This window comes from Acanthaster planci, linkage group LG15 (assembly GCF_054643075.1).
Source record: "Acanthaster planci isolate LZ-2023a linkage group LG15, COTS_SCS, whole genome shotgun sequence".
NCBI classification, from domain to species: Eukaryota; Metazoa; Echinodermata; class Asteroidea; order Valvatida; family Acanthasteridae; genus Acanthaster; species Acanthaster planci.
Window position 1 is genome coordinate 2,928,283 of NC_141791.1, and position 10,692 is coordinate 2,938,974.

A 10,692-nucleotide genomic window follows, 5' to 3' on the forward strand; every position below is an offset into this window, starting at 1 on the left:
TAGAGCCTATTCAGTACATCATTGGCGCACACGAAGGGCGTACGTAGCGCAGAGGCATTTTGTTAGCTGCATGATGCTGGTGGCCCTTCCAGTCGTCGATATGTCTTCACTGCAGGCGAAGGTACCAAGCAAGCACGGCGATGTGTTCCTACAGGGCGTGTGGTGGACCGATTTAGTGACAGAGCAAGCCTTAAGCGCTGTGAAAAAGTTCGATGTGAGAGACGATGACGTGTGGATCGCAACATGGCCCAAAGCAGGTACGGTAGGAAACTCCTTAGTGATGCCATCACTGTGAAACTCCCTCCTCTGGTTGATTGTCGTTTATTTTTACTTGACAACACCCATACAGATTACAAAATGATCACACGCAAGCAGCGGAATTGACTCAAAATAAAAGGAACTACATATAACTCCAGAGCATTGTCGAGGATAGCACAAAAGAAGCTATAAGACGCTTATTTCCACTGCGGTCCTCTCTATGTAATGACCTTTGAACGGGATTTCCACCGTCAGGATATCAAAGCGTCAAAAAGCGGGGATTGTTTGGTCCATGCTGCAGCGAGTAAGTTTGGTCCCGTCTACCCATTTTTTTCGCCCATCCCAATCCAGCTTTTACAGCGCGCCGGTTTTGCTTGATCCTGAGTAACATGCCTTCCAATAAGCCAGTTGAGAGTTAAATTTGAATAAATTCTCCCTGGTACACTCGGGTTCTTTTAATACAGTTGAACTTGTAGTTTGAAATCTCCGTCCTAAATAAGGCACTTGCTAACACTGACACTGATTCGGGGCGAGCTTTTGCGTAGTTCGTAAGAGATACCTCCGCTCGTCGCCCAAGCGCCGGACCAGCCTGTGCTGGGAAGGGAAGGGAGACGCCATCTGGGCGCACTGAAATACAACAATATATACAACAGTATGTATCGATACATACACAGCCGATAGTGTATTCGTCGTGCACGGTGTTACCAGATCGTGTACATGTACAAGCACATGGCTATGTTCATGCACTCCCACGTGACTTGCGCACGTCTATTCTCCATAATGCACCCACCATTTGATAGTTTGATTTTCCATATGTTTTGATGGTTGCTGGCCGACTCCCTTGGTAGCATAGCAAGCCCATACGGGAACCGAATAGGTCCAAGGTCCCGTGTGGGGGCCCCAAGGATTCTGCACCCAAGAGTCATATGGGTTCAACAATGGGCCAGGCCAGATAACGTTTCCAAGTTTTACATTTAATTCCTCAATCCGTAACATAAAAGTGATCGAGCATGTGTATTGAAAAGGCTGGTATTTTCAAACCCATGCTATTTCTAGATGCAGAATCCGTCGGGGGCCCCCATGTGGGACTCATATGTTCGCCCACTTGGGCCTCCGTGATACTCATATGGGCCATTCGTTACACGGGCAGAATATGGGCAAACCCATATGGTCATATTTCATGGGATGTATATGGGACCGAGATGGGTCAGTGGCATATATGGGTACAATATGGGCAAGTCCATGTGGGCATTACATGGGGCCCATATGGAACAGCAGCATATGGGCAAACTCATAATGGGCCTTACGTGGGGGCCCAGATGGAACAGCAGCATATGGGCAAATCCATAATAGGCCTTACGTGGGGCCCAGATGGAACAGCAGTATATGGGCAAATCCATAATGGGCCTTAAGTGGGGTCCAGGTGGAAAAGCAGTATATGGACACTTATAAAGTACGTGGGCAGAATATGGGCAAGTCCATCATTATGGGTATTACATCTTGAGATTTACATGGGGGCCATGCAGTCTGGCTTTAAAGACGTGTAGTCTATGAACGCCGCATGGGGTGCAGATGCAAACCGGAACAGACAATGGATAAATCTCTATCACGTTTGTCAGAAGTATCCAGTCATCTCAGTTGTCTTGGAACTTGAGTGTGTACATGTACATTGCACAAGAGGAGCTGGCTTTGTGGAGAGCTTGGGATAGAATGTGATCCCCGTGATGAATAAGGAGGCCTGAAACAATACAAAAGAACCTTTTAATTTATATATGAATAATTTGTTGAAATGGAGCTGTGGGATTTTCAAGGTAAGGCGAGTGCATGAAAAGTAAGATAATGAGTACTTCGGAATACATGTACGATGCATTAGTAAGAGGAAATGTATGACCGCTGAAGAGCCTAGATGTCAAATTAAGTTTTATTCAATGAAATGTTCATGTCTGTAACAAATATCTTGGAAAATGCATGAAAATGTATAACTGAATCAACACCTAACGTAATACTTGTACGATATCAACACCTCCACAAAAAAAGTTAACATTGAAAACACAGCCTTCCTGTCATGCCGAAAAACGGGAAAAGTGGGAAGATCTTGGACCGTAATACACTCCCATGTGAACTTCACTGAGAACAGGAAACTTGACCATGTAAACTCGACATTTTATCATTGAAAATAAGTCAACATCACAACTCAGAAGTGGCTTTAATTTGTGCGCATGAAATAAATCCTTTACTGGTTGGTCATTCCTAAGAGCAATTATGAATAAATGTACAGAATCACGCTGAATAAATTATACCAATGCCCTAGCGAATCATAAACCAACGCACATTTTATCACCAATCATTTGTGCTTTTTAAATTTTGTGACAAAAGGCTAAATGTAAACCCAATACATGTACTAAGCCTATTACATGTGAAGTTTTAGCCTGGCCTGGCTGGCACGTGCATCATATGCACAACTGCAAATGTGACAAGGTTGTAGGTAATACAGATTTCATGAAAGTTTTGTTTTGCATTCTGTTGGCTTTTTGTATTTAAAGCCATTAAGTGAACAAATCTGACCTGAATCGAAATACTGGCACAGGTTAGCCAATTTTTTTTTACCCTGATCAACAAGTTTGCTTTAAACAAAAATCGTGATATTCGAATACAAAACAGTTAATAAGCATGGAGGGGTTTACATGAAACGCACACGTTTCTGAACATGTAGCATTTTGTCAATGACGTGCCTGGCCGGCAACTTGCTTGGACATGGCTATGATAGTGGAACGTGCAGGCTGGTACGAGAAGTGCACGTACTGTACATGTGGAAACTACATGCCAAGAACTTGAAGCACAACACAGTGAACAGGTGCATCGACGATTGCTTGATCTCTGTTCCTTCCTTAATTCAGATTGAGTGTCCAACAATCCACAACGACGCCCCTCGACAAGACTCCCTCTTTAGTGCATAAGGCATGCAACCTCACAGGTTAATGAGTCCAATGTCACATGCAAAAACGAAAGATTTAACCCAGAGATTTGCCAAAGCGCTCTACGAACATGTACCGTCCGGGTCGAACGATGTACATGTAGGCCTTAAGATAAATTCAAACGTACAGGGCTGCGTACCACAGACATAGACCGCCGCAGGTCCTATTAAAAAAAAGGGGGTTTTTGCGTTGCTCTCGACTAAGATCAAAACGCTATACGCCATACTTTGTATTATTCAGACCATAACCGGCTTGCGCCCACATAGTGTCCCCCGAACGATGCGCAGAGCATTGTGGGTAAATTTCTGCCAGGCGCGCAAGCTCGCTCAATGTGTTACACAAGCGGCTTCTTTTTCAGCCTCATTGCTGAATATTCTCACTACACTTTACTCGTCCATCCAAAATTGATCAAGATAACCATTTGAAATAAATCGCCAAAAGATACGTGATCAGTGATACTTAGACAATAAATTACGACACTGTGGTTGTACTAAGGCCATTTTCTGAATTTAGCCGACAATTTGCTCGTGCCAAAGCATTGCCATTGGCGAACCAAAAAAATTAAATAACGCTTCGTTAACAGGAAAAGATAACCTCGCGGTCGCAGGTCGTGCACAATGTAGCCAATCACAGTCCAAAGCCTTCAGCCCTTCCCAGCGCCTGAACAGGGCGCAAGGCGACGAGCAAAAAGACACTGTGCACTAATTGAAACACTGTTTCAATGGATACGAAGGGCCCAAGGAACCAGTCCGTTCCAAAGATGGTGGTCGCTATGCAAACGCTTGTCCCGAATCACGAGGTATGGCAACAGTGTCTTTAGTTTGGGGAATTATTTATTTATTTTTTTTGCAATTGATGTGCAAACAGATACAGTCTACTCATTCAAGTGAGAATTTCTGCCCAGCTCATCGGCAATAAAAAAAGCCTTTCACAGTTTCTTTTAAAGGAAATTATTTTGCCCCCATATGGTAAGATTTGTATAAATCTTTGTCAGGATTAACTCCTGGTTCTTTGGGCTTCCATTGGAGAGCAGAATGGATAAATGACACGGTTGAAAAATGGTTCTAAAAGTGCCCGAGAAAAAAACTTGAGAAATGGCCGCATGCCGCCTTCGGGAAAAGTCACTTTTCTGGTAGTGACTTTGTTTTGTCCGAATAATTAAAAATGTAGACTTATAGGTTAATCCACAAAAAGTGGAACAAATTTAAAGATCAGGGACAAGACAATCGACCCTTGCGTTCAGACGGGGTCAGAGGCTATTCTTTGTTATTTTAATTTAGTTAGAATGAAAGCACTAAAGGTTTACTCAGCCTATCCCAGAGGAAGTAAGAAATGCCATCTGACGTGACGTCATACGCAAGGGGTCTATAATATAATTTTTGCTTGAGAAACCCCAGAGATGTTGGTATGCATGCTATTGAGTCCTGGGGTTTGAGTTGGTGGATTGCACCACTGGATATCTATGAACCCCGAGCTGGACCGACAGAGGGCGCCATTTTCCCAGCAACAGAGGCTCCTTTTGTGGGAACTGCACTTCGCTGATTCACAAAAGACTACGAAACGCGCGCGTTCCGGTGGGGTGAACTCTCCCCACCAACATGCCTCTTTCCAACTTATATATGAGGAGTCGCTTCTGCTAAAGCGGTTGTAGTGTTGTAAGCATGCGCACAAAGTTTTCCGCCATTGTCTCTGTAAATTACTGCTTACTTACTAGATGCCAGCAATTATTTCCGTTTTCTCTTCTCACTTGTCGTTTTGGGCATGTGTTTTCATGGTTTGAACCTCTTGTGTATACCAATGAAATCAGTATTTCTTTAATTTATTTTTTACTTTCAAGAAACAGTTTTCGATAAGGAAGGGGGTTTGCGAAGAGGAAAAACAAGGCTCAAATATAGCCTTTTTCGACTCGATAGTAATAGGGGATACCGCCCTTCTGAAAATAAACATGAATAATTCTGGTTTGACAATTTTCAGGTACCCATTGGGTCGCTGAAATCTGTCACCTCATCTTTAATAATGGCGATGTGGATAAGGTTGATAGAGCGCAGCAGCCGATGCCATTGGAGTTTGACGTCAGACCAGGTGACAGTAGACTCCCCCGCTACAAGGCTGCGCCATCTTGGAAGTCGCCTCGCGTTCTGGTCACCCACGTTCCCAAGAGATTCCTCCCTGACCAACTGCTGGGGGGCAAAGGAAAGGTAGGTGTGTACGAGGTTGGCAAGCACCGAGACTACCTAAACACTCTGGGCTCCGAAAACCTTTGGGTCTCATAATAGTACATGTGTTTGGCTCACAAGTCCTGTTGTGCCGACCTCCTCAACAGGCCTAACTGCTTGACGTAACGAGGCTGTACACATGTAACGAGGCTGTCTGCGATTTAATAAGCAAAATACTTACCAAGGGACAGATCTACCTTTGAGGAAACAGGGGGGAGGGTTGGTGCCTTGCTAAGGGGATCCACCACAAATCGACGTAATTGTTTAACAACAGATGGATGGATGCACTGCGCAATCCTCGTCCGGGATTTTTTTTGGTAGGCCTACTCATTTGCCGTCATTTCGCTGGTAGTTCCATTTTTTCTGCAGCTGGGGGGGGGGGGGGGGGCTTGCGACCCCCCAACTCATCCCGCCTCTGTTACCCCTAAAGTGTCTGCGTCTTCTTTGGCCGCTTCTTGAATGGTACTACTTCTTGATGATTCATTTACAGTGAATGACAACACTAGTTAATAAATGTGTCCTTCCACAGGAATCGACCAAACACTACCTATCAGTTTAGGGTTGGGCATGCGTACACTACAGCTACAGACGGGCAGCACATGACCCATAAACAGCTTGAATTTCATCCTTCCATTGACGTTCACCTCCATGAATAGAATGACTGTCCTCTTAAAACAAGTAGGCTTCGCCTTCAACGGTGCAAATGTCATTTTTCCATCCCTAGAAAGTCCTGCCAACAACAACGAAATCGAAGCAGATTTTGCGAAGCCTCGAGCATGAGACAGCCGCCATTTTCAAATACCCCAACCAGCCAGCAGCACTCAATCACGTACAAAATTCGCGGGGTAACACTAAAAAAAGAAAATGTTTAAAAATATACCGACCAGTTCCAAATAAACTTCATTTTAGTATCAGTAGAGAGCTAAAATGTTCAAAATTGTCTCACAAGTTCAAACGAAGTGAGTATCCAAGCGATTTGGCTAAACTGGTGAAGTTTGTCCAGCTATAGCCAACCGCCATTGCAGCAAAACTGCATGTTCCGAGACATGAGATGACCTTCAGGTAGTTGGATTATCGTATGAACGGGGATATACTTCGATCGGACCAAGTGACTTCGGGGTTTTTGACAAGACGACCACCCTCAAAGAAAACGTAAATTTTTCTGCCATTTTTTTGTTTATTTGGTCGAAATCAGGAATTGTTAAGAAGCATGAATATCTGTGACGTCATCTTTGAGTCAAGGGATCGTCAGCAGAGGCATTTTTTTTGAGACTTCCGCGTTTTTTTGTAGGTACGGGCCGGTGGGGGGTTGAAAGGTTACCTCAAAGTGCAAGAAGATTGAGGATCCACCAATTTTTGGAGTTTGGATGAAAAAAGTAAAGATTTCGCATTTTTCTGATTTTATTTTTTAAACTGAAATTCAAATACCGCAATCTTTTTTTTAGTAAAAAGTAAATTTTACTCATTATTGGGGAATATTAAAACAATACGATAAATAAGCACCACACAAATTTTTCGGAGACATTCATTCATAAATTTCATGATGCAAATTTTTCAATTACAGCACGCGCGAGCAAAATCTCTTTTCGCAGGGCGCCCTCTCTTGATTTTCATTGGATTTGAGTTTGTACATGGACTATGGCGCGCGGAGGGCCGTGACTGGTATGATGCACGTTGCATGCACTCATGGTTTTTATGCTGCTGTGCCGAAATGGCTCTGCCAAGTCCTTTGAATTCAATTACAATAGCTCTATATCTGAAAAAGCCAGGGCAGGACCCAAGCAAGGTTTAAAACAGCTGTTGCCGGAATTCAATACAGGCCTACCTACACATGACACTATACTGTTGTGAGCGTGATTGATCGAAAAATGACAGTAAACTATGTGCTTCGAGATGACATGAAAATATAAAGTCTATCAAAGTTGGATAATTGGTTATCGGTTGTGAACGTGCGAAAAACACGCAAGCGGACATAGAAAACAAAATGGCGTCCACTTTGCAATTGTCGCAACATGCGCAAGCGGCATCAAGCGTTTTCCTCTGAGAAGCAAATTGACTTTCCACAGTACTGAATGAAACAAACGCACATTGCCCAACACTTAAGCCATTCTGGTCCTTACCTCCTCCGATGAAGTGATAGCGACGATGTTTTGGTACCGAAAGAGATACACTTGTATAAAAACTCAGATGCATGGCATTTGTGAAATACCTGTATTTCTGTAGATAAAGGGCTTCAAAATGTGTTTGTGTGCAGTGAGCTGCAAACTTATTTTCCGAAAAGGGACTTCGTCTTCTGCCTTTAGTGGGAGCACCCCCTCATCGGTTGAAAAGAGCCATGATATGTTAGTGGGAGTGTGACAGCATGGCGGACATTCCATAGTCGTTTGTGAACGACAAGTGCACTTCCGACCAAATGAGCCTCCCTCGCTGGGAAAATTGTGCCCATTCTTGGTCCAGCTCGAGGCTCAAACGAAGCATAAAAATACATTGTATTACTACACATATCACAATGAATTGTACAGTGCCATGAAGCAAGAATTAAAGGCGAAAAAAAAACCAAAAAACGAACGTCAACTGTCGTGCTGCACTATCGCAAAATTAAGAATGCTGAGTTTGAAGTTGCTCAATATTGTCAGCCAGGTGAAGACCAAACGAATTTGCTTCCTTCCCTGTCTAGGTGATCACTGTCATCCGGAATCTCAAGGATTCGCTGGTTTCCTATCACCACTTCATCAAAGGGATGAACCCGGAATCTACCCAGACCTTCGATGAGAGCTTGCAGAACTATCTGTACTCAGAAAAGGGTATGCATACATCATTCCACTTTTTTATTCCCAAGTGACTCAGCCCCCCCCCCAAAAAAACCCCAGCGAATCAGGAGGTTTGGAAACAAGGGTCAATTTTAATAGTATGTGACTGAAACCACGCCCACTATAATAATGATGTCTGTATACGGTGAGGCAATGGAACGACAAGAAGCAGAATTGATTGCAAGACTCAGCTGGCCTAATTAGCCAATGGACGCTCGTGATCAGTCGATCGTGCGCGTGTACGTCGCTCAGTCTGTCAACACTTGGGACCTGCGTGGCTTGCCTCCGAAAATATCCTCTTCGGAAAAAAAACTGGATGGGTTTATTTACTAAATGTCGCGAACTTGAAGACAGACTTTCGTGCCGCGCATGTTATTGCTGGTCACTGTCTCCTTTCTCCTCTTGTAGTCCACTTCACGCCCTGGTTCGATCACGTGGCCGAGTACTGGTCTGAGCGGCACAGCCAGCAGTACCTCCTTCTGAAGTACGAGGACATGAAGGCGGTAGGTCAGCCTTTAAGTGTACCTATTCGGTGTACATACTTCGGATCTTTCAGTGGCGTTCTTGGTGTCCACCCACTTTTTTCACAACGTTTTTTGGATGATTCTACATGACAGGACACGCACGGAGCCGTTACTCAGATCGCCAACTTCCTAGGCCGCGTCCTGTCGGACGAGGTGATCGACAAGATCGTCGGCCTGGTTACTGTGGAGAGCATGAAGGAGCGGTTCAACGTTGCTGGAGAGCTGGCAGCGCCAGGAATAGGGAAGAAAGGCAAAGTTGGCGCGCCAAACCTCATTCGAAAAGGTCGGTAAAATATTGCATCATTAATTTCCTGCGACCTCGACATGCATTCTGGGTGTACTAATTATTCCAATATGCTTGTATTTTTCACATCCTTTTCCAGGCGTTGTTGGCGATTGGAAGACCACTTTTACTGTTGCTCAGAACGAGGCGTTTGACAAATACTACCAGGAAAAGATGGCAGATTCGCATCTGAAAGTGGATTTCTTTTAAGCAGTGACGAAAAAACTTCTTGAAGTGGAGTGGGAATAGCACAAGAAAGATTCTAAAGTTTAATGTAAGTTTTGCTGAATCCAGAACCCATCAAAGACTTAATTCATTGGTCCGCTTTACTGAAACTGAAAGCGAGTTTGTCTTCCTTTTTTGAAAATATATCGAGAGTAGAAACCAATTAGCACCTGTCTATTATGATAAATTTTACATGTTTGGTAAAATTACAACAATGAATGATTTATCAAATAGCCTCCGCAGCGGTAATTAAAGGGACCATGTCATAGAAATTTTTCACAAAGTTTTTATATTGAAACCCTTGAAATTGAACATTCGGGTTTCACTTAACCTTATTTTAAATTATCGTTTTACTAATTGACCCCATATTTTGGAGCTTTTCTGGTTTTTATCATGATAGCATTTGCATATTCATAAGCAAAAGTATGACGTCCTCCAAGGCACTGAACCTCAGTGTTAAACTGATTTGTGCACAAAGAATGTCGTACATTTCATTTCCATTGGTAATTTTTTATAGTGTATTAAAGTATATGGCAATATGCCAGTGAGCAACCTTTTCTTCAAAATGTTTTTGAATATGTGCAGTTCACAATTTGAACAAGAAAGCATGCAAACTGAGCAGTGTCTTCCTGGATTTACATCGCGGCAAAGACGCCCTCACTTGTCCGAAAATGCTCAGTCAGTTTTGAACTGATGTTTAAATAGTGCACTTTTCAGTTCACTTAACTAAAAAAAAAATTCCATACAGATTCCATCATTGAAAGAGGAGTACAGACATACACAAAAAGTGGTTCTAAGATAAATAAGACCGTATTGATCCTTTAAGTGCGATAAAAGACACGGGAATGCCAGATCAAACGCAGTGGCGCATTCACGAGTCAAGCGGGGGGGGGGGGGTAGACGATGGTATGGCCTGTAACAATCAAAGATAGAATTTACCATCAGGACTACTTATATTCCTGGGGGGAATGGACAAAATGGGGCACTTCAAACAGCTTTGTTTTGCCATCGAGCGTATAAATGAATCCTCTGAAGTTTCACCAGACACTCCTGATGGCCCCCTTGAATGGCGCTAAGCATTGTGTTGGGTTTTGCACAGAGCGACTGCTACGAAATAGTGGCTCCGCACAATCGCTATCACAATGCTTACTAGCATTAAAGGGGTGCGCCACTGCAAATAACAAGTGATAGTCACCGGAATCGTCTATACCAGGAATTAATTTCAGGTTATGGGCTTTACGACTATATTTAGGGGTGATCATCTCTGGATAGAATCATGTTTAAGAGTAACTGGTTAAACCACTCAAAATTTAAGGGAATAAAAAAGATGAAGAAATGAGCTTTCTTCTGATGTGTGGGGAAAGTTGTAGAAAATTAGTGTGTCGAAGAAAATTTATTGCA

At 43.3% G+C, this 10,692-nt stretch overlaps 1 protein-coding gene across 1 annotated transcript; it reads left to right on the forward strand.

Moving 5' to 3' along the window:
- On the forward strand, positions 1–10,498 carry LOC110974443 (sulfotransferase 1A1-like). The gene is made up of 6 exons (XM_087146980.1): positions 1–257; positions 5,208–5,431; positions 8,127–8,253; positions 8,668–8,762; positions 8,877–9,066; positions 9,167–10,498. The coding sequence occupies exons 1-6, from the start codon at positions 71–73 to the stop codon at positions 9,274–9,276; spliced, it is 933 nt and encodes a 310-aa protein (XP_087003106.1). The 5' UTR covers positions 1–70; the 3' UTR covers positions 9,277–10,498.
- The last annotated feature ends 194 nt before the right edge of the window (positions 10,499–10,692 follow it).